This window comes from Puntigrus tetrazona, chromosome 1 (genome assembly GCF_018831695.1).
Source record: "Puntigrus tetrazona isolate hp1 chromosome 1, ASM1883169v1, whole genome shotgun sequence".
Classification (NCBI taxonomy): Eukaryota; Metazoa; Chordata; class Actinopteri; order Cypriniformes; family Cyprinidae; genus Puntigrus; species Puntigrus tetrazona.
This window is the reverse complement of record NC_056699.1, coordinates 27,571,614-27,596,631: the sequence shown is the minus strand read 5'-3', so window position 1 is coordinate 27,596,631 and position 25,018 is coordinate 27,571,614. Positions and strand designations below refer to the sequence as shown.

Sequence of the window (25,018 nt, the reverse complement as noted above, 5' to 3'; positions counted from 1 at the left end):
GAACTACAACTACATCTTGTACAAACGTGTCCTCTGTTTGTTTCATGCAAATGTTTTATGTAGCATAATTTCATAAAGTTTTTTTTTTAGTTATTGCTTTAAAAATAATTATTTTGCTTGTTCCGAAAATACTTATAATTCAAATGTAACCCTGTTTCATAAAATACGTTAATTAAATAAAATAAAATGTATGTTAATTGCGTGTCAGTGAATCGCGGTGATCATCCAATTGCGTTCGAGTGGAACAGAAGCCCCGCCCACCACGTTAGCCGCTCGTGCTGGGCGCCATTTTAGTTTCTCTCCGAGAGATTCACGAGACGAGCAGCGGAATAAAGATACAAATGCATCTTTTGTTGTTTATTTCTTCGGATTTTGGTGAGTTCACAGTTTCTAATGTGTATAAGTCGTGGGTGTGCGCATGAACTCCAGTAACGTACTCTTAAATGTAATTTCTCACGAGTTAAGAGAAGTCTGTTGTTTGATGCTAGTTTTAAAAGTTCACATTGTGTAACGATAATTCTGACGTGCTTGTGTGAACGTATTATTGCCTGTATTTATGCAGGTCAGGTTTTTCTCCAGAGCGTGAAGTTCGTTTAGTTCAACGAGTTTCGTGATGGCGAGTCAACCCTCGAGAGACTCGACTGAGTGAACTTCTCCTCAGAACGGGTAGGAGAGATCAGCTTTACTTTTCTTCAAGCGGTTGCTTAAAGCAGTGTGTACTTTTTGTGGAGACGGAGCTATTTTTCTTCCTTTTAATTTAAATTTCTTCACACCAAACGTTTCCCGCGACTCTTTTGATTCAGATCCGATCGAACCGAGTTTAATGAACGGACTGAACTGAACCCTTCTTCTGAATTGCCTTATTTTACTATACAAATGAATGTTAGGCACACAAAAGGAGATGACAAACACGTTCTCTTTCACCGTTTAATGGACATGATGAAAAATATGCGTAGTAATAATGTAAAAACGCCAAATGCAGCTTTTATATCCATTAAAGAAAAGTAAACGGGCTCATTCTCCAGCTCCCCCAGAGGTAATAAGTTTTACAATTTTGTATTCAGCCGATCTTCGCAATCCAGAATTTGCCATTGCTGGACGCTGAGTCTTTTCTTGTCTCCCAAAACCTTTAAAATATCTGGTTGTAATTCTGTGACTGTATATGTATGATTCCATCTTTCATTTACCTGATGATGATCTAATGAACCTTAAGGAGGTTAACCAATATGCAGTATAATATGCAGAAACTAAGTCTTCTAAGTTACTCCAGTTTTTTTTTTAAGGTTGATGTACATTTTTCATTTATAGTTTGTGTAAATTCACGTAAATTTACAAAAATATTTAAAAAGAAATACTACTGAGATCAATATCTTGCTATAATGTACAACTAAACTAAACTGTCCTGAAACTGCAGCCTACGGTTGTGCAGGAGCTATTGTTTTTTCATCATCATCATCATCATCATCTGCTGCTCCATATACAGCATTAAATTCAGATACATAACATTTAGTTTAAATGATCTTTAATGCTTACTAGAATACATCCTGTGATGTAATTAAAGGTATTAGCATCAAGCTACACTTTAACATGTATGTAATTATTAACGTATTTGCTTAAACACACACTTGAAGCTAATAATGGGCAAAAGTAATATTGCTTAAAAAAACGTAATGCTTAAATATTGGAAAGAAGAACTGCACTGCTCAGGCTTTGTAGGGGCGGTGGAGACAATAATTATTCATGCCGCAGTGCATGATGGGAGTTTTCACTATGGTATTACTATTACACAGCATGTATTGCACCATGAAGAATTTTGTTGATTGCCACCGTTGTAGAGGTTCATGTGCTGGTTCTTGATGATGCATCACATGTAGTTTCACATGTAGTTCATATAAACAAATAAAACAAGAAAACATTTTGGATGTGAATAATACCCTTTGATTACCTCATCATATGTAAACACCTACTACTCGCTCACTGTCCAGCGCTGATGTCGCTGCTTCTCTGATCAATCCAGCATAAACAAGCTAGTTTTATTGATTTAATCTTTATCATGGAATTACACCATTCATATGTTATCAAGAACAATTCATTTATAGTATGCAAGAGATGATGTTACATTTCCAGTAATAAAGAAATGTTAAACAGGACATCTACGCTGGAGAAGGATGTCTTGGATTTTGGAGATACCGCTGTATCGCTCCCTGTGTTCTTTCGTTTGGCTTTCTTCTTTTGTAGGCCAGTATTCAACCCAGGTCTGCTCTCCAAACATATACTGCAGACTAAAAACACCAGAAAACACTATTGAAAAACATATGAATTCATTTTTTTTAATAAGTGTACACTAAAAAGCCTTTTTTTAGGCATAGTTTGACTTGGTTTTCATCAGTCTGACAAATGACTCATCCAGGAATTTTATTTAAATGTCACCATAATATATTTCTAAATACATTATGATGTTAGGCTGCATTCTATAAATTCATCCGTTTATTTACTGGGTTCTGGTTCTTTTTGTTCAGCTCTCACATAAAAGCCAGACAAAAAACTTGTATGTGACCGTATTGACAACAACCACCAGGCTATGTACAACGATCAGCCAGAAGAAGTTGACTATAAGAACTTAACAATCCCATTTACTAAAGAAACTCAAATTGATAACAGTATGAGGCTTCGTGTAGATTCCCTATCCTGTGTGCAGCTCTGGCACGTCACAAGCTGATCTGTGACAGAAGAAATTTGCCAGATGCTTTTCCAGATCTTTGGGCTGAGCTGTTGTCTATGTATTGGCGTGTTTCTCCAATGAGTGATTTCTGTCCAAGGGCTGATTTTGTTGTGCGTAGCTTTGCACAAAAGGATTTTTGAAATCTCGATAGCTGATTCTGCCTTTTCATTCAGTTTGGGATATTTCTTGTGAGAGCCTACATGCTCAAATTCCAAACCTAAACGGCACATGTCAGCTCATGTCGAGAAAACTGAGCCTTGCAGAGCCTGATGGCTGTTTCTGATAGATCAGAAAGCAGTTCAGTCTTGTAAAATCTAAGAAATGGTCTATGATTAAGAGATGGTCCTTTTGGCAATGACCTGGCAATTTGTCATGGCCTGGTAGGAGTGTAATGAGATGGCATGGTTTCCAAAGGTCTCACAAAGTCTTTGAGGTTAAGCTTGCATACTACTGAATGCGCTTAGGCATCTCTAGGCACAATGATTTAAAAATAATGCACTAATTTGATCTCGATAAGGCCACAATTCTTGTATGCGCTGTTTTTCATTCTGCAAGAACAATGGTTTTGAAAGCCTGTAGTGCATCATCCCCTTCGTTGTGATCTCTGATTGTCTGTAGCTGCTGGTTTGTCACATTCAGGTACTGTTTGGTTGATGAGTTGTACATCTTCTTGCTCTGTCAGCACACCAATGGTATCAGGGAACAGACAAGCTTGAAGGACGTCCCTTCTAACTAGTTGTAAAAACTGATCAATGACCATCCTACACAGCAAAATCCCAGGTGTTAAATGAACCCTTCCAAAGTAAATACGGTAGTTAAGTGTTTACTGTAGTTGTGCTCTTGACTTTAAAGTATTCCATAATTTTTGGCTGCTGTAAATGAATTATAACAACCAGACAAACGAAGAGCAGAAGTCATAGGTGGAGGTGCAAATCTTTGACAATAAAGATACTGTGAAGATTACTTGAAGCCTGCCAGAAATTTCTTCTCTAATTGCATCCAGAATAGATTTAATGTCCAACACAGTTAAACTTTGGTAATAAACATGCCTGCATTCAGATCCCTCTCTCGATCACACAGCAAGACCTGTGACCAGTGAATAATCCTGGTTATATTATGGTACGTGGGCTGCAAAGTGGGCTGGAATGCCACTTCACGGACGAGGTGCTGTCAGCGTCCACGGGCGAAAACTTAATCTGAATGCTCTGTTACTGAGTGCATTATACATCTTCTGACACCATGTTTAGAACTCACTTAGGCATCAAATAAAAGGCAGACACAAGAATGCATGTGACTGTATTGACAACAACCACCAGGGCCATAACAGACGGTAGCAAACGATAACATGAGTTATTACATCCTATAACACTTTTGTGCAAAACCAGAATCCTGTAGGACAACGCCAACACCTACCTTTGCCGAGCTTTGTCAGGTCAACAGATTTGCCCATGACGAGGTGCGACTTTCCTTTTACCAATCCTAAATGATCTCTGCAACTGGGATGAGCCAGATAGTTTGTCACGTTCGCATCCGCATTCTTATCAACGCCTACAAGACAGAAGAAGCGGTGATGCTTTTTACAGAAACATCCCACATGTCAGCCACAGTTCAAAAGTCATAACCTATTATATTTATATTTAGCTGGACACTGAATAATTAAGTGTACCTTTTCTCAGCACCAGCTCTACCTTCATGTCATAGCTGTCAAAGCCTTTTCTCAGATCCATCTCCACCACTGTGGCTTTGTAAACTGAAACACTTGTGTTATACTGGTGTTACATCAAAGCTGTGAGACTAGACGTCAATGGCTGAGGAAGAAGAACATGTGTGTTTACCATAATCCACACCAGCTCCACAGGCTGTAGAAAAACGCTCCTGATCTATATCCCGATCCTTTTTTTGGTAACTGCATCTTTCTGCGTTGAGATTTAAAAAAAAAAAAAAATACACAACACACTAACAAAACATTTTCATCCAATATAAAATTAAGTAAATTAATAACATGACTTATAACACCATATAAAGAACTCCAATCACAGCTCTCAAAAGAGACATCGAACAACATCCTAGCCCTATCTGTCATCAACTTATGATATGGCACTGAGCATGAAACACCTCCCTAGCAGCTAGTTTCATACACAGTTGAATCACGTTGAATTATGAACAAACACAATGATAGATGAATTATTCCACTCATGCGTTAAAACTGAAGGTCTTCTGTGGAAAACTAGCCATTTTTCATCCATTTATCCCAAACTATATAGATACTACATAGTATATATATATATGGGAAGGATTTTGAATCCTAATCTCTTTTTAAAAAACTATATAAAGACAATCCTTTTAGTGGAATCACAAAACCTCGTGAAGGAAGATGGACCTAATCTCGAAAAATAATAATAATAAATGTGATTGTTTGTCATAAGTCCTCAAAGAGTTAAAGTTAATGAGATAATTAAGAGACTAATGAAATGATGGTTGTGTATTATCGATGAACACCTGTTATTGACCTGTTTAATACCTTCTGCACACTTGCAGGAGATCTCCTTTGATCTTGCAAAGATCTCTCCTTTCAGGGTGGTAGAACTTTTGTACAGCGTGCATCTGAAAACACATTTAATTATAAATTCTCGTGCATTGTGAAACCTTGCTAGAAAATAAATCCAAGATGCATGCAGCAAGTCTTTGTAAACCAGAGAAATCTGTTACAGCAGAACAATCTGTTACAGCAGAACAACTTTTGATTCGAAGCGAATTGATTTATTCCATCCACTCCATACTTCAGTGTATTATTTTCATTGGTTAATCGTTTTGGCTAAATGATATATTTTGGGTGTGTAGAAGATGCTCCTTACCTGGTGAGTAATATTCATATATTGTGACTGCAGCAGGTGGTAGCAGACCCACATTAAACATCTTGTGCATTCTGATGGAAATTATTGGTTGATCTTCACGCAAAACCTAACAATAAATCAAATGTAAAAAAAAAAAAAAAAAAAAGTGATTTTGCTCGTTATTAACACATTAAATAATAATATAAAAAAAAATCTAATCTATAGTTGCATTTAGACTGAAATGATAGTTAATCAGTGTATGTATCTCAACTGACAAACAGCATATTTAGAGCTGTGGATGACTTCTGATTGGCTACGACATGCTTTTTGATGGTCAGCGTTGTTTGCTGTAAATGTTGTGGCAAAAAAAGAGGCACAACAACAGATTAAAAGAAATGCTCTGCTATGCAAACACACACATCAAGAATCAGTGTATGAATCTAAACAACAGTGACAATCAACCAAAATAATAAACAGATCAATCAATCAGTGGCATATTTTAATCGTTGCAATGCTTCATAAGCGAGGTTTGTACTGCACTGGTACCCAGCATGCATTGCAGCATAAAGCTTTTACTCACTATTTGTGAGGTTCATATGCTGCTGTCATAAGGATGTTGTAGTACTAAAGGTGTTGTGCATAAGACTTCTTACATTTGTTCATAGTAGTTTATTTTGCAGAATGATAACGATATTAAACTAAAACAAAACGCAGTGTCATTAAAGTGTACCCAGTAAATGAGATCAGAGAAGCAGGCCTGCTTTATGATGACTTCAATACTTAAACATTTACTTAAAATACAAGAACTGTTTTATGTTGTAGCAGCCAGAAACAAAAATAGCATTAAAACATCAAGAGCCCAACTGAAGCAAATGCCACGGCTGTGCAGTAACTGTGCAGTTAATGAAGCACTTCCATCAGAATCAAGTATTAAACATTTCACAGAATATTAAAGCAAAAGCACATATTTTTCAGACTACATGAGGAAGAACGAGAGTTTGCTGACATACCTTATTTAAGTACAGGATGAGAGATCTTTGCTCTGACAGTATTTGGTTTTCATATTTCTGAATATATATGTCCTTTCCTGAAGACATCTGAGTGCAAGAAAATATCAAAAAACGCAATGCATTATCAAAATGATTTATGTTATGTCTGAAAATGTGTTGAGTTCCTCTTCTAAAAACATAAGTTTATCACCACACTACCTCTTTGAGATCTTTTTGATCAACGTAAAATCCAGTCGGTATGCTAATGTCCAGAATAGTCATGGTGGCATCGGTTTTATCACTTTTGTAGCTGCGAAGATGGAGATCAAGAACAGATGTTATAACAGTTTTGGTGTTTTCCTTCATCTTCTCATTCTGCCTTTAAGGCTGTTTTCACACTAGAGCTTTTGGTGTAAATCCAAGTCTGTTTTACCTCAGATTTATTGTTTTTGTAAAGCATCACATTTGCGATGTGGACATACCACCAGAATGAGAAAAGTGAGATGGGAACAAACAAAGTGTGGAAATGAAACGGTTTTCCAGCATAACAAATGATTAGAACATGTTCACATACTAGAAATCCAGAGTGAGCTTATACGTTTCAATGGCGTATGGTTCCGCTAAAGAAAACAAGAAAAGTAATTCAAATAAAAAGCAGCACACAAAGTATTTGAGGTTTTATTTCTGAAATTCCCCAGAAAGGGTAAGAACTTACGTTTGCTGTCTTTTTCCATCGTAACATTCAGATTAAAGGCTGTACAGTCTGTGTTCTCAGCAGGTCTGGCGTAGTACTGCGTCGTAACCTGAACACAGCAACACAACCAGTTATATTTTAACACACCTGTGTGTCAAGTTAAGGACAACACATTTGGTGCTAAATCCATTTTAACACAGGCAGTGTGTTGATATTTAACGCGCTGTGTGTCATAAATCACACAGGAAAAAAACTGCTATATTTGTCTAGATTCAAGCGTGTTTTGAATACTCAACATTAATAACAACAAAAGTAGTTCACAGGCACTAATGTAATGTTCTCAGAGCATCCCGCCAGAGTCATTGACATTCACTGAACGTTTCCTGAGATGAGCGAGATGTGGAGGCCTTTAAAGGATTGAGAGTCGTTATTCTGAGGATTTTCAGATCAACACACTCTGAACAGTGTTAAAGTAACACTGAAACAGAGCCGAACATTAATGACAAGCAGAATTACCAAAGAAAAGACCAACTGAAACACAACTACAACTGACTAAGTCACAGCCTGAGAGGAAATCTCAAGATCTCAGCATCTCCCACTTCATTACTATTGTTCAAACCTCATTTAATTACTCAGTTATCTCATGAAGTCTTTGAGGATTTGGGATTTGACTCTGCTTGGTTGTGTCTTGAAAGGAATAACTTTGGTTCCTCCACTGGTGTAATCAGCTCCTGAGTAGTAGTTGTGTTTCTGTTGGTCTCTCTTTATTTGTTTCTCTTTCTTTCTGCTTGTTAATGTTCTTAAGTTCTTCTCTTTCAGTGTTACTGTAATACTCTGTGTTGTGGGATCAAACGCACTCTGAGTGTTATTCTGAAGATCCTCCAAATAACAGACCTCAACCCTTTAACACTACATTTTACCCTTTGCTGTTATTCAAATGTCGATAAGTCTCCCAGTCATTGCCTTACTAAAACAGCATAATTTATAATCCCCTGTTGTTAAAAATTGTTTATATGAAGCCAGATCAAAAGCGAAGTGCATTTATACCCAAATTTACCCACCATATAACAGCTGTATTTTCGTGCTGTCATTTTCTGGCCGCTTATGTTCTAAAATTGTTCATTGCTAGGCAACACTTTCACTCAGTGACCTAGTGATTTAATAAATAAAGACAAAATAAGTAAAGAAAGATGATTTATGGTTGCTAAATAGGTATAAGTAGTAGTGCTGGGTGGTATACTGGTATTCATATAGAATGTATTTTTCTTATGATATGCATTTTTTTTTTTATTGCAGCGATATACGGCATATACTGACTTCCAGTTATTTTTCACAAGAGCATCGAGTTCCAGCTTCATTGAGTCATAGGTCAATCTGCTTTAGAGGACATGTGATCGCATTTTCGTCACAGTACTTGTGGATATATCTGATTTACGGAGCTTCAAAATAGTGGCTGCTATCCACCAGCATTACTAAGATTAGAAGAGCCAGGATACATTTAAAAAAAAAAAAACTGTGTTCATCTTAAAGAAAAAAGCCATAAACACCTAGCACGGCTTGAGGGCGAGTAGTTTATGGGGCAATTTTCATTTTTGGGTGAACTAGTCCTTTAATAAGCCTATATTCATTAATGACTTATAATATTATACAACCCAAATATGTTGACAACTCCCATTGTCAATGCAGACTTGTTTAGCTTATATTTACCGTTATGAAAAAAGCAGAGTGTAATTTTTATTAAAAAAGCCAGGACAAAAATGTAGTTGATAACTAGATATAATCATTCCATGACATTTACACTTCCTTGTGAATATTGTGGCATAATACAGTGAAATAATAGCCATATAAAAACAGCTGTAAAATTTTCCCTGCCATTTTTAGGCATAAAGTGAGCCTCGGCGGTTCTAGTGTTTTTAAGTGCTCCACATCATGATCATCTCAGGAAGTGTTTGTTAAATGTCATTGACACCAGCGGGATGCTCTGAGAACACTCCGGGAACATCACATTTCTAGCGGGTAAATACCTAATACTCTGTTGTTCCTCTCCTGTAAACACATATAGTGCATGAAAACTCACAGAGAGAGTGGCTCTTCCAGTTCCTCGAGCAGTTACATTAAATTCCTGGCTTAGGTCAAACTGTTGAGTGAAGCATAGAAGCATTTGAGGCATCAGCATACTTAAAACCTTAAGATTTCATTGATCACACACTTTTAGCATAGGTAATAAAATCACGAATGGTAAACAAAACACCCAATTCTTCATTTAATAAAACCTTATGTACTTTAACAGAAATGAGCAGCAAACAACTTAAAATGTAGCAGATGAGGTAATCCTCACCCTCTCTGTCCGTCTAAGATGCATGTTATTTCTTTGGAAAATCCATTTGACAGGTTTGCTTCTTCCTTGTACAGACAGCTCCACGTCCAGATTGAAGTTTTGTTTGTTCTTCACCTGCGTGCGATACTCTGCCACGGCCTGGAACACCATGATGGTCGCCTAGAAAAGACAGAAAAGCATTGAAATCAAGTCCTGTAGTGTCAAATGATGAGGTGTTGATGTACAGCACCTGTGTGGTTCCAGATCCTCCATAGTGAGACTGTTGTCTGCCCAGCCAGTGCACTGCCTCTCCTGCTTTATCAAACTCTTTGGCTTTCACAAGCGCCAGCACAGCATACGCCGTCGCCTCTAGTGAGTGATGATGCTGTCCAGAGACTCTCCAATACCGACCGCCTGTTTCAAACACAACACAGCAATAGAAACACAATTGTTAAGAATTTACAGCCAAGAAGTGCTCATTACGGAGTGATGTCGGCCTGTGATTGATCGCTCAGAAGAGAAGAGCGTGAACTAGTCTACAGTATGAGTAGACAACAGAAACATTCCTTCTTTATCTCAAGCAGCTGTCATTGCACCACAATGCCTTTGTAATGCTTCAACTATTTGGGTGAGTTGCAAAATGAATCTCTTTTTGGTGGCTTTTTGACTTGACTTACCTTCTGTTGGAGTAGAGTGTTTCATCAACATTTCTTTATTGAATTTGTCGGCATTGGCCATGGCGTAGGATGCCATCGCAACAGCGTAAGGGTTGCTCAGTTGTGGAAGTCGACCTTCCAAGAACGTAACAGCCTTCCTCATACTGTCAGGCAGACTCTGTAAAAGTGTGCGTAAAATCATAAGAGTGTGAAAAAGCCAATGTTCATTTTTAATAGTTCTAAAAAGATGTGTACTTACACCAACTGTTTGATCACAAACATCTTTGCCCTCTTGCATGGCAATCACGACAAAGGCCGTCAGAGAGGCATCGGCATCTTTGCCCTGTACATCACCCTGGAATAAAGCAATAATAAACAGAAAATCATTAAAAAAAAATCAAATCAGCAAAGTTTGGTAAAAACTTTTTCATGACTAGAGGACTACAGGAGATGGGTGCAACAATTTGTTAGATTTGTTGCCCTATGTTAGATCTGCTGTTTATTATTTATCATTAGTTTATTATTATTATAATTTTGGGAAAGTGATGTAAGGCCAGGAATAGAGGGTGATTATTCACTCCCCTACCAACAATTTCTGCCGCACCTGAGGCTCAAACTTGCGAACTTTGGTTACAAGTCCAACTCTAATCATTAGGCCAACTGTCCCTGTGGTCAACCAATAAGCTTATCTTATATCTTACTATAGGGACATGGTGATCTTTGCTTTTGGGGTAAAAATGTTTGTGTTGCCCAATTTCGTCATCATGGATCACTCCAAAAACAAACAAAAACAATGAAATAAATATATAACAGCAGAATTAACTAGTACTAGTACTGAGCAAGCGTGTTCAGCAGAGTGCAATACTTTATATATATAAGAGCAAAAGCATTGAAATATATTTTTCCTTTGTATCACTTGAACTGCATTTTGTTTAAATGCAATCGGTCATAGTGACGTTCAACTTACCACCATCTCTCCGTGAATTACAGCTGAATCCTCTTTAAAAGAGCCGTCTGGCTGTTGTTTGTTGAGGACCAGCCACTTGAGGGCACTGCAGAGCACATTGTCCTCCATCACAACAAGATCCCTGGCCATGAAGAAGACTTTGGCCACGTATGCTGTCAGCCTTTAACAGACAGAAACAAATGTAACTTATTAACAAGCAACAATTTTCCACCAATAATATTTATTGTTAATCATCATCATACGTTTTAAGGAGAAATTGGAAATAATGACAGATAAAAACAAATTTAATCAATTTAAATAAAACTACCATGTGCTGCTCGGTCTCTGTGTCCATGCAGCGTAGGATCCATCTGATTTACGATAACTCAACTGCCGCTGATATCCTTAATACAAAAAGGATAATATATATATATATATATATATATATATATATATATATATATATATATATATATATATATATATATATATATATATATATAGTAATTAATTAATCAAACTGCCCAACTAAACTACACTAATCACCAAGGGTTGAATTGGGATTTGTTCTTCAATTAACAAACAAGTAAAAATTAACAATTGTATTGTACTTGTATTTCGGCAATTAACAATTGTACCAATTGACAAACTGTATAATATAACGAGAAAACGCCCTAGTGTAAACGGGCCTCAAAATCATTCTAGATGCTGGCAGTGTGATATTTGTATAGTTATAGATATAGATACTTTATATCTGTTGTGTTCTGCTGACCTGTGTTGACATGGTTGACGGCTTCATTACGGCGCTCCACACCAACAGCATCCCACTGATTTGTGTGGTCCAGATAATGAGTGGCAATGAGAGGAAGAGTCATATAGATCATTATTGTCTCTCCATATCCAACGGGTTGGACAATAAGTCGACCCATGAAGCTTCCACTGATGGCCTGCTCGACTTCGACTGCCTGAGTGATCTCTTCAGCTGGAGAAATGAAAGAAGAAAAACCAAGCTAAGACTAACACAAATGATCAAGAAAAAACTGGAAAGAAAGAAGAGCATCCTTTAGAGTATTTTAATGGTGCGCCAAAGTAAAGACAAAGTCTCAAAACTAGATGGCACAGGCTCACGGCTTCTAGCTCAGCCTGATATAATGGACATCATTATTCATGTTCAACATTTAAAGTGTTTGCTGTAGCAGTTGCAAGGTGTCTAGATAGCAACTGAAATTTCAAATCCAAGGTAGGTTCAATACTTAAATGCTATTGTGTTTTAAAGCTTCTTAACACTTTTGAGACTGCTGCTGTACGGCAAACTCAAAGCAAAATTAACTCTATAATTGTACTCTATAAAATGAACTCTTAATTAACCTAACTTTAACTTTTTGCCGACTTGGAATTTGACTGAGAGACTTGTTTGTGTCTTGAAAGGAATGACTTAGTTCCTCCTTTGATGAAATTAAAAAAAAAAAGATGAAAAAAATAGATTTCTGGTGAAATCAGCTGCTGAGATCATGAGTGGAATAAACATATGGCAGGATTTTTACACTTTTACTCTTTGTCCCCTGGATTTAACACCTGTCTCTAATATACAGTCATGTGAAAAAATTAGGACACCCTTTGAAAGCATGTGGTTTTATTGTAACATTTTTAATAAATGGTTATTTCATCTCAGTTTCAACAATACAGAGAGATTAAAGTAATCAAACTAAACAATGAAAACTGAAGAAAAGTCTTTTCAAGATCTTCTGTACATGTCATTCTACAAAAATGCCTATTCTAACTGAGGAAAAGATAGGACACCCTTGCCCCTAATAGCGGTGTTACCTCCTTTGGCTGAAATAACGGCAGTGAGACGGTTCTTGTAGCCATCTACCAGTCTCCGACATCGGTCTGAGGAAATTTTACCCCACTCCTCAATGCAGAACTTTTTCAGCTGTGAGATGTTTGAGGGGTTTCTTGCACAGACAGCCCTTTTCAAGTCACCCCACAGCATCTCAATGGGATTCAAATCTGGACTTTGACTTGGCCGTTCCAGGACTCTCCATTTCTTCTTTTTCAGCCAATCTTTGGTTGATTTACTAGTATGTTTTGGGTCATTGTCATGTTGCATGGTCCAGTTACCGCTTCAGCTTTAATTTTCTAACTGATGGTCTCACATGTTCTTCAAGCACCTTCTGATACACAGTAGAATTCATGGGGGATTCTATGATGGTGAGCTGACCAGGTCCTGCTGCAGCAAAGCAGCCCCAAACCATGACACTTCCACCTCCATGCTTCACAGTTGGTATGAGGTTCTTTTCTTGGAATGCTGTGTTTGGTTTACGCCAAACATGTCCTCTGCTCTTGTGTCCAAATAATTCAATTTTGGACTCATCTGTCCAAAGAACATTATTCCAGAAGTCCTGGTCTTTGTCAACTTTATCTCTGGCAAATGTCAGTCTGGCCTTGATGTTTCTGTTGGAAAGCAAAGGTTTCCTCCTTGCACACCTCCCATGCAAGTTAAACTTGTACAGTCTCTTTCTGATTGTAGAGGCATGTACTTCTACATCAACAGTAACCAGAGCCTGCTGTAGTTCTCGAGATGACACTTTAGGGTTTTGGAGACCTCTTTTTAGCATCTTGCGGTCTGCTCTTGGGGTGAACTTGCTGGGGCGACCAGTCCTGGGCATGTTGGCAGTTGTTTTGAAAGCCCTCCACTTGTAGACTATCTTCCGGACAGTGGAATGGCTGATTTCAAAATCTTTTGAGATCTTTTAAATCCCTTCCCAGACTCATAGGCTGCTACAATCTTTTTCTGAAGTCCTCTGACAGCTCTTTTGCTCTCACCATGGTGCTCTCTCACTTCAACAGTCAGGAGCACACCAAACTAAATGTCTGAGGTTTAAATAGGGCAAGCCTCATTCAACATGCAGAGTAACGATCTACTAATTATGTGCACCTGGTGTGATGTACCTGTGTGAGATCTGAGCCAATTTAAGAGGGAATACATGTGAGGGTGTCCTATCTTTTCCTCAGTTAGAATAGGCATTTTTGTAGAATGACATGTACAGAAGATCTTGAAAAGACTTTTCTTCAGTTTTCATTTAGTTTGATTACTTTAATCTCTCTGTATTGTTGAAACTGAGATGAAATAACCATTTATTAAAAATGTTACAATAAAACCACATGCTTTCAAAGGGTGTCCTAATTTTTTCACATGTATCTGCTTGTTTTACACTCTTTGGTGACCAGGTGGTGCTGTGAGCAAACAAAGCCTCCAGAAATGAACCCTTTTGTGAACAACTTGGCTGAAATCTCCACAAGCTTAATTTAACAATGGACTTCATTTCTCTCAAAATAAAACATGAATGCAACTTTAAAGAAATAAACAAATGAAATCATCCCTTTCCTTACCGGTAATGAAGATGTTCGTGTAAGCAGGTGTGTCTGGAAACCGATCAGCCGGTATGGCAGCTTTAAAAACGAAAGGATTTTCACCTGATCCATTTGGGAAGAGAAACGCAGAAAAACAGCAAGATGGAAGAATGTTTAAAAACCCTTGACTCTGGTGTTGAGTAACAACAGAAGTATAACACAGTGACGTTTTCGCGTGGTTCCCAGCAACTCTCACCATTCTTATTAGGATTGAGCTCCACATTTGCTTCACGTATTATACTCAGCACACCCTCAGGCTGAAAGAGAAAAAGAGTGTAAACTACCAGCTTTTGTTGCTCTAGTTCAGGGGGAGCCACGGTCCTGGAGAATTCAGCTTCAAGCATAATCAAACAAGCTAATAAATGTGTTCAGGATTATTAGGGCTTCAGACAGGTGAGATCAGAACCGGATCAGACTCTACCCCTGCTTTAGTTCATGCAGGTGTTTAATCTTGCTCATGAGCTCGTGGTGATAATACTGTGAAATCAAATTGTTGATTGGGATGACATTCATTGATCATTGCATTAACATCTAACCAAATCGAATGAAACGGAAGTGCAGAGAAGTGACAGATTTCCCATCAAACCTACCACCACCTTCAGCGTCTTTCTCACTCCATCTTCAAAATCTAATATCGAAGCTTTCACCTCAATATCATGATCTCCCGTCGTCATGGGAATAATCACGTATGAAACTGCTACGCTGGAGTCCTTATCAACTGATATTATTGTTCTGTATTTTCCTTTCTTCCAGGCAGAGCTGCAAACATCTTCTGTCTCCATGAACTCCACACGCACCTGGTGAAAACATTTATTTATATAGAATGAGACTCAGATTTGACAATAAAAAAAACTACAGAAGAAAAAAAAACTTACCAGGCAAACAATAGTATGATGTAAGCAAAACTACAGAAGCGCATTTTCCAAAAAATACATTAAACAATTCTCAGTCTGAAAGCATATTAAATGCAATACAAACCCAACAGAATAGGAATAAAGCCATGAATCGTTTAATTTGTGTTCCTCAGAGCAAATTATACGGTAAGGGAGATAATTAATAATAATATCAAAAAGAATAATAATAATAACAATAATCACATAAGTCATAATGCACAACCAGTACCAAATTTTATCAAAGGAGGAACCAAGTCATTCCTTTCAAGACACCAACAAGTCTTGAGTCAAATCCCAAGTCCTCAAATAGTTAATGAGATAATTAAGTGATTAATTAAATTACAAAGGATCACATGTTGATGTTTTACTGGCTAAAATGATTACGCCACCCTTGATATGAGTGTTTGCTTTAGTTGGGCTCTTGACCCTTGACTCCAGTTTTAAATCTCTCTCTGTAGCAATTTAGATTAGATTAGATTCAACTTTATTGTCATCACACATGTACAAGTACAAGGTAACGAAATGCAGTTCAGGTCTAACCAGGAGTGCAATAAGCAGCAAGTGCAGGATACAGGTACAATATAAATTACAAAGACAAAGATAAATATGTACAAATTAAATTACAGATGAATTTACAGTTCGTGTGGTGTTGAGAAGCAGAGAGATCAGTGCTGGACAATGAGCAGATGTTAGCTGTTTTATGATGAGATAATTATCACAAGCTGGTTTGGGTGGCAAATGAATCTCAGCAGAGGAGACAATCAACAGAATGCTTCGTACTGCAATGCATGCTGGGTAACATCCGAATAAAAATATTTATTGATATTTATTAATATAAATATGTATTAATATTTATACTCTATAATTGTTATAACTATTAGTTTAGAAACATGCATGGCAGTTACTGAAATTTAATGCATTACAGTAACATACTTTAACATGGCTAAAAACTGTACAATTACAGTAACCTAAAGGCAAATGTGCTAACAGTATTTTACAGGATAATTTTTACTACACCATAATTATATGCCAAAATAAAAAAAAAATAATAAGTACTTAAAGTACTAAAAGTGAAGCTGCTGTCGGATTATTACTGTAAAATTACAGTGAAACATTTTATGATGTAGTACATGATTTGATTAAAGCATAATTGGTTGCTATGGCTTTAATTTTTACCTCATATGTTTAAATATCAAATGAGATCTACCTTCTTCAGTTTAACTGGGGTGTAGTTGTGAATAATGGCCTTGATTTCCAGTTGTTCACCGCGCACAGCTGAGTAAGGAATCTTGAGATCAATAAAAAATCTCTTAGAAAAGACTATCTCCTCAGGTTCTGCCACACAGATGCCTTTGGGACACAAACAACAATAGAAGTTCTTAAAGTAACAGCTCCTGGATGCTAATGTTGCTTTTCAGAGCATATATATTGGGTTTGCAGCTTCTTCTTACCAAGTGTTGGAGACAGACTGACAGCCAAGATCTGCCACGTAGTGATAGAGTCTTTCAGGTAGATCAGTTTATTTGTGGCTGATGTTGATTCACTGAAAAATGAGCAAGGAAAGACTTGCGTGATTCAGTTCAATACAATAGTGTTGTCTAAAGAAACAGACTCTTACTAGTAGTTTCCATTGTTATTGGGTAGATCAATCTCCTCAAAAAAACAGCTCTCAGGGAACTGTGTGCGTGAGACAATATCTTCAGAATCTGTATAACTGCCATCATCATCATCTGTTTTTCACAGAAACAATCATTAATATCTCCAGCATCTGTGGATACATTTATTGCTATCAATATATCTTAATAAATATAAATGCATATCTGTTTCTTAATTCATCAATGTATTTAATTCAAGGGCAAAGCCACATAAGGACTGGAGTAACACTGCTCAGTCAACACGTGAGGTCATGCAATGATCACAGTGACATCACAGCAGGGCTGTCCAAACTCAGTCCTGGAGCGCCGATGTCCATCAGAGTTTAACTCCAATTTACCTCAACACACAAGCATGAAAGTTTCTAACATGCTTCAGGTGTTTAATTAGAGTTGAACCAAACCTGGACAGCCCTGTCATACAGTGATCCTCACAATGCGAGTAATATGTGAGCTAATATGTGTGGTGATGGCCAGATGAAGCCTCGTGAAGACAGGAGCTTTTCAGTTTTTCTTAAAGGATTCATTTCTGGAGGCTTCGTTTGTCAGAGGTGGAAGCTCAGGGGGACAAAAAGCAAAAAGTCCTGTTTATTCCAGCTATGAACTCAGCATCTGATTTCACCAGAGGAACAAGTCATACAAGTCAAAGGTAATGAGATAATTAAGATTAAATGATGATTATGCACTAGTAGTGAACAACTGCTGTTATTGAGAATTAGAGGACCAGATGGTGATATGTTGAAATGATGCCACCATCATGGAGATCAGTGTTTGCTTTAGTTAAAATCAGATGATGGCTATAATTGATAAAATACACCAAACTGAGAGATTCAGGTGAAATTATGTTGATATCAAAACATAAATCAACACCACCTGATTTCTTTATTGGTTTGGGGGTGTTCCATGTAAACAACAAAAATATTAATTTGTGAATAGGTTGACATAACGTGCATGCATATTAAATTTTTTGCAGGTAGTCTTTTTTTGTGCAGTGAATATTTTTGTTGAAAGTGCACATTTTTATGCCATTTTACTTTTTTTGTTTTTTTAAGGTTAATCGTAAACATTTAATATGATTAATTCTATTAAATTAATCAGAAATATTGATTGTAATGTTTTTACAATCAATATTACATATGGCAGTACTTTTCTGACCCCTGGACTTTCCACCTCTGAACATATTTAACAGCAAAGATGAACTCTGAAAACATTTCTAATATTTAAATGAGTTGATTCAGAATTGCTGTTTCTCACCCAGTGATCGCCGTCTTCTCTTTGAAAGTAAGGGACACGCTGGTGCTAGAGGAAAATTCATTATATACAGTATATAGGTAACATTAAGTGGATAAGAAGAAAAGAGCATAGACAACTTTGATGGAAGGTTTTGATTCGTATTTTCTCAGCATTTTTGCCCTTTATTATTGATGAGACAGTGGCATCTTCAATTGGCTGCATTCAGACTAATGCACAGATCTATTTTTCGGTCTATATCTTGATATATCAGATCCATCCTACTCTGTATAACTGACTATGTTTACATCGATTTCATATAAAAGTACTGAAAAATTCATTTAGTGCATTCAACTGCAGTGGCGATCAGTTGCTCCAGAACAAGCAAATAAAAACCGCATGTGAAAGTCTGTTAGTGCATGACTTTCATGCATCTATAAAGTACTGCATTCCAAACTATTAATGAAAGTATATCTAAATTAAAACATGGTGGGTGGAAGCACATACTTTCAAGCAATGTGCACACGTCTCACAGCGCAAATTCTTTGCAATAAAGCTGCCTCAATTGTCTACTGTGCCCATGACAAAAAACAAGCTCAGAACAGAAGTAAAAATTATGATGCATCGGAGAATATATATATATATATATATATATATATATATATATATATATATATATATATATATATATATATATATATATATATATATATGTATATATGTATATATATATATATATATATATATATATATATATATATGTATATATATATATATATATATATATGTATATATATATATATATATATGTGTGTGTGTGTGTGTGTATGTGTGTGTGTGTTACAAATACACATATATACTTGTTCTGGTGTTGGTTCCTCCTGCAGTGTTGGACACAAACATCAGACCTGCATCGGTGAAAACCCCCATACTGTCCTTTCCTCCTCCTGCTGTACAGCCGGTGTCATACTGCTCTATGACGTCCCAGATCTAAAGAAACAGACCATTTACAAACAAATCTCAAGCATCCAATGACTTTCGAGGAGCTGATGAATGCCCTTCACCTTTGTCTGGGTGAGTCTGTTCTTGTTAAGGACATGCACAGCCTTGTCAACCACCACCAGACCAACTTTAGCTCCAGGATCTCCAGTGATCTGCAGCTGAACATCATCTCCTGTGCTGTAGGTATTCCTATTATCCTTCACCTCAACCTTGAGCTGTCATTAAAACAAGACATGCTGTGTCAAGAAAAAAAACTAGCTGCTTGGCACAACAAGTTATTTGGTGATCTTACTTGACCCACCGTTCCCATGCACGTGTCCTTCACATCGACCCAGACTGAATCAGACACCACTTCAGACGAGCCCACATGATAATACGCCACAAAGCGGAAGGACGGTATCATGTCTTTGGTTACAGTCACAGGCACAGCCACTAGAGATTGTTCATTTGGCTTAAACCTGCCTACTTCTACAATCTGACCTTTACTTAAGATCTAAAAATGATACAGATGACAAAATAAACATATTAATTTACTCATAATATTCAATATAATACAAAAACTATACACATTTTACTCAAACAATGACATCTCTGCTTGAACCATGACATGACTGTTTCTCACCATGTATGTGAAGTCCTGATCTTTAAATCCTGGACTTCGTCCGGTAATTAGATAAACTGTAATTTGATCATGAATCTGAAGCTGCAGAGCATCAATGATAATATGCAGGTAGTTTTTGGAGCCGTCTTTGGGCTGGTAGGCCTGAGCTGTCATCTTCTTCACTGCCTGCTGATCGTCTCTTAATTGTGGGTCTACGGTCTTTGCCTGGAAAGGATAAGTATTTGTTTCTGATGTGCTAAGTACAATGTAATATAATATAATAAACAGCTGCACTGCTTGTTTAACATCAATTAACTCATTTATTTTACACTAGATCGCCAGTGAAGCTGACAGATCATCAGTGCTGTCGAGATGGCAGGTCTTACAGTGATCTCAAGTGTTGAATATAATCCCAGAGTGTTAACAGCAACCTTCGCAATGCCATTGGTTTTTGTTTTGCCTCTGACTGGCCCCTGATTGCCCATCACTTCAACTTCCACATTTACAGCAGGTGTCTGGTCAATGTTTGATACATAGACCTGTTGTAAAACCAAGTAAAAAAAAAAGAAGGAATTCTCAGTTCCTATAACCTTTAAGCTTCTCAAATATCTAGTCCAGCAGTTCACCCCGCCCAAACTGACCGTTCAAGCAGTGATCCTCTAACAAGATGCTAATCTAAATCAGGTGTGTTAAATAAGAGAGACGTGCAAAATATAGGGACTGTATACAAGGACTGTCATTTGAGAACCGCTGATCTAGTCAGTGTCTTATACCAAGACAGTGAGGGGCATCCCAGGTTTGAAGAAGTGTGGTGTTTTTTTGAAGTGGATGGTGTATGGGACGTCACAATCTGAATGCCTCTCCTTTCTGCTTCCACCATTTCACTTCCTGAAACACAAACGATGATCTTCTCACACACACTGTAAACATGTGCATACAGATGTACAGTATCTGTTGAGTCTTACCACTTTCTGTTAAAAGACTGACAGAAACATAGATCGACCGTCCAACCAGCTGGTTAATGCTTGGAAAGGTCTTTTTAATCATCTCATCGGTCAGTTCTGCAGCGCCTTCTCCATTCTCAATCTATTCATATCCAAGAAAAACAGAAATATCAGTCTACAATATGTAGTGAAAAGCTGTTGTGTTTAAATTTTCCTCTATATAGGTGAGAAGAAATTAGATTGAAGACATCGCTCACCTCAACTTTTTGCAGAGAAGTAGGAATACTTGTTTTCTTCTCACCGTCCATCACACCAAACACCACGAACGCATTTCCATCCACCTTCTGTCCAAACAGATACCTATAAAAGCACATCAAAACTCTGTTGAATGTTTATTAATTATTATTAGCACTAGTTACATTTTATTTCAGCTGGAGTATCCTAATGAAGTGTGGTGGTTTAGTCATGTTCGTCTTACTTGGCCTCAATGTCGACTGTCAGACTGTCATCAAGCACATGGAAGAATGACTTACTGGGCTTTAATTTCACATCGAATGTTGGAAGCACTAAAACCAAACCAGACACACAAATGAAGTAAAACATACTTTGACTTGTCCTTTTCTTACACATGTTGATTAATCACAGCTCTCACCATATTCTTTAACCTCAAAGTCTGCAGTAAATGTCTTCTGAGGAGTGTTTGTAAAAAGTGTGATAACCTGCCAGATCCCAGAGCTGAAACAAACACAACACATACAGAATCATGCACGTCTGCCTTCATAACATATATATACTGTATGTTTTTGTGCGACATTTCCCTATTGTTGAAGTTGTGGTTTCACAAAAAGCTTCAGTCCTGACAGTGTTTTTACGTACGTGGCAATCTCAGGAATGGCATATTTTCCGGACTTCATCCCTTTGACTGGAAAGATCTTCTCTGATGAAACTGTGATGCCTTGAGGATTCTTCAGAAACACAGAAATCGGTATAAAAACTCTTGGGCTGCTGAGATCGTGAGCGTAATGAAGCCCATTACCAGTGTTGTATCAGTGTTAAGCTGATACAGTGCCAAGACCAAGTTGTGTTTCTAGTTGTGTTTTTTTTCTTCAGTGATAATGATTGCTAACAGAAGGTGTTCATTACATAATTTAATTAGCTACTTAATTATCTCATTAACTTTGATCAAAAACTATATTAATTATAACTCGATGCTGGACTCGGATGCAACGCTGAATATTACAGTTGAAATCTTTTATCTCTTGTGTGTGTGTGTGTGTGTGTGTGTGTGTGTGTGTGTGTGTGTGTGTGTGTGTGTGTGTGTGTGTGTGTGTGTGTGTGTGTGTGTGTGTGTGTGTGTGTGTGTGTGTGTGTGTGTGTGTGTGTGTGTGTGTGTGTGTGTGTGTGTGTGTGTGTGTGTGTGTGTGTGTGTGTGTGTGTGTGTGTGTGTGTGTGTGTGCATACCTTGATTTCAACTGTGATTCCAGACTGACTGAGTTCCAGGTTGGGTGTTAGGGAGAAAATCCTGTAATGAACTGCAAAGGAAGTACAAATATATCAAATAAAATCAAAGTGTGTGTGTGCGCGTGTGTCTGTGTGTATCTATGTGTGTGTGTTATAGCTCAGGGATGTCCAACCTTCTTCCTGTTTCCAGGAGATCTACCTTACTGCTCTGATCAACCCTGATCAAACACAACTGAACCGACTAATTAGGATCTGAAGTCTGATAGTGGTGTGTACACTGCCAGTATTTATCACACACGGCTGAAATGCCGCTTGTGTATTGCAAAACAGAGCATTGTTATTTCTGTCATATTTCCCATTGTTCTCCTTCAAACACTATGCCATCCCACATGAAAGAATACTCTAGTTATTTATTGGAGTACTGCAGCGTTTCTGAACCATGCTACAGTGATCTGTACACCGTAAAAAATGATTCACTATATTTACTCCATAAAACTATCGATTAATTAAACACATTAGAATGAATTAGAATTAGCCGAATGAAATGTGATGAAAAGTAAATTTTAAACTAAAATATTTTAGAAGCAATATTATGAATTAAATTTAACACATGAAAAATGAACTAGAATTAACCAAATGAGGATGTATGAGATGTTATATCCCAGACTTGGCAGCAGTGGACAGGTGCTAGAAGTTAAGAACTGAGAGAGGTCCTAGCTGCACCGAGACAGCTGAAGAGAAGGTGGAGAGATATGGCTGAGTGTTTTTGATTGTACTATTCACACTTCATAGAGATTTGTGAACAGTCCGTAGAACTTCCTTACCTGCCTGATGTACTGAATTGCCACATACACTAACCATTACCAATCCGTCCATCATAGACTGTGAGACTTTGTCTGATTTTTTTTTTAGTGACTAAGCAACAAATACATTTTTGGCTGGCCAAGTCTTCTTCTCCTCGACTAAAGGGTAGCTGACTATTAGGGGCCTCCTAGTTGAATTCATCATTTCAATTTTGTGCTCAATGTTTTCCGTTTCACAATGTCTTTAAGCTTAGATGAAGTCAAATTTACATTTCGCCCGTTGACTGTTTTATTGAATCTCTTTAATCTTCAACCGACTAAAGACATAAACGGTAGACTTATCAATTTATAAAAAACAGTTTACTCCCTTATTCAGATTTTTGCTTTTGGATATAAACACTCAGACACAAAAATGATGTAAAAAGTTGCTGGTTACCAGAGCGATCATGTAGGGAATATTTTCACCAACAGAGGGCGCTGCAAGCTACACTGAGTCCGTAATTTTTACCTCGTTGTCGCCATCTCTGTTTGAAAAAAGTGGCATTGCAGTTATTTGCAGAATTATATCCCATGTGTGGTTTGTGCTTCATGAATCTAAGGTTTTGAGGTGAATGTGTAGCTGATTCGCCGAGATCAGAATAATCACAGATTCTAAATCACGTAGTAGTAAGTAGTAAGGGCACTATTTAGGGAGTTGGCCATTTTAAGGGCGGTCTCAACCACAAAATGGAGCATCGGCACTCACTACCAGAAATAACATCATATAAATATATTTAAATCTCAAAAATTTAGCTAATATTAACATCATTAATGGTCTGTCTTATCCTTGGAATATATTGACGTAATTATTCATTTAGTGAGGTTAGGCTCATAAAAATTATGTGAGTTTCCCGCCGGTGGGATTTTTTAAAGGGAAATATTTAATACAGTAAAATATTTAAACAGGATGATAGCTGGAAAGATATCAAATACGGACGAATCCTGGAAAAAAGGGAGTGTTGACAGTTAAGGTCTTTGAGGATCCTGCTATCTTGATAATTCCAAAGGGATTGTGGAGACAAGAGAGAAGACGCCACTCTACTCAAAATGTCATTTCTACCAAGATTTCTACCACTATGTTTTCTAGGTCCTCTGAACAACATATTGATTCAGGGACCCTTGAAGAAATGGTATTTTCAGCAGGGTGACTCCTGGGCTTGTGCACACATCCCAGTATGATTGTAAGTTCACATTGTGCATTAATACACTCTGTATTCGTTTTGTATAATGTTTGTAACACTTAATGGTACCTGTGCTAGAAGGTGTGTAGATGGGCTTGTCTGTTTGTACAAATATATATCCAGACTGGAATGAGACCATGACCACTTTCTCCAGAGTGATGGTAGGAAACTCAGCTTGTAGATACACAAACTGCTTCTCCAGAGGATCGTCAGAGAATAAGTTCTGATCATCAGGATCTAAATGACAGAAAATGAATTAGTACTCTACCAGTTTTGAATATATATATATATATATATATATATATATATATATATATATATATATATATATATATATATATATATATATATATATATATATTAGTACACAAACTAAATTGGATATGATGCATTATACAACTAAACGTCACCTTTTTATATCTGTAAGGATTCGAAATTGCTGTCTGCAGTCAGTGTCACCATTTGGACAGTATCTCCTGTCTTGTTTTTGGGGTGGAAGCCTTGAACCATGATCTCTACGCCCAGGTCTCTCCAGAGTAACTTGAGCCTCCAGAAATGACCTTCTGAGGAACCCACCTCAGCAAGTTAGGAGCTGACAGAACGATCGGAGGAGATCAAATCAGAGCGTTTGAGAATAGAT

The 25,018-nt window shown here is 37.3% G+C and overlaps 1 protein-coding gene across 1 annotated transcript; it reads right to left on the bottom strand.

Annotated features, from left to right (window-relative positions):
- Positions 1–1,505: 1,505 nt before the first annotated feature.
- On the bottom strand, positions 1,506–24,609 carry LOC122344622 (complement C3-like). The gene is given in 41 exon segments (XM_043238141.1): positions 1,506–2,282; positions 4,132–4,270; positions 4,389–4,472; positions 4,558–4,638; positions 5,244–5,259; positions 5,261–5,311; positions 5,313–5,326; positions 5,578–5,683; positions 6,567–6,653; positions 6,765–6,855; positions 7,120–7,165; positions 7,261–7,348; positions 9,317–9,376; positions 9,578–9,736; positions 9,807–9,970; positions 10,234–10,390; positions 10,472–10,567; positions 11,180–11,339; positions 11,487–11,562; positions 11,931–12,140; positions 14,552–14,635; positions 14,769–14,829; positions 15,163–15,369; positions 16,673–16,815; positions 16,917–17,008; positions 17,084–17,195; positions 18,372–18,416; positions 19,208–19,337; positions 19,412–19,564; positions 19,651–19,842; positions 19,972–20,175; positions 20,337–20,489; positions 20,724–20,791; positions 20,794–20,838; positions 20,916–21,036; positions 21,152–21,254; positions 21,373–21,460; positions 21,547–21,629; positions 21,771–21,859; positions 22,356–22,426; positions 24,448–24,609. Coding segments are annotated over 41 exon segments (4,341 nt in total). The 5' UTR covers positions 24,518–24,609; the 3' UTR covers positions 1,506–2,140.
- Between the last annotated feature and the right edge of the window lie 409 nt (positions 24,610–25,018).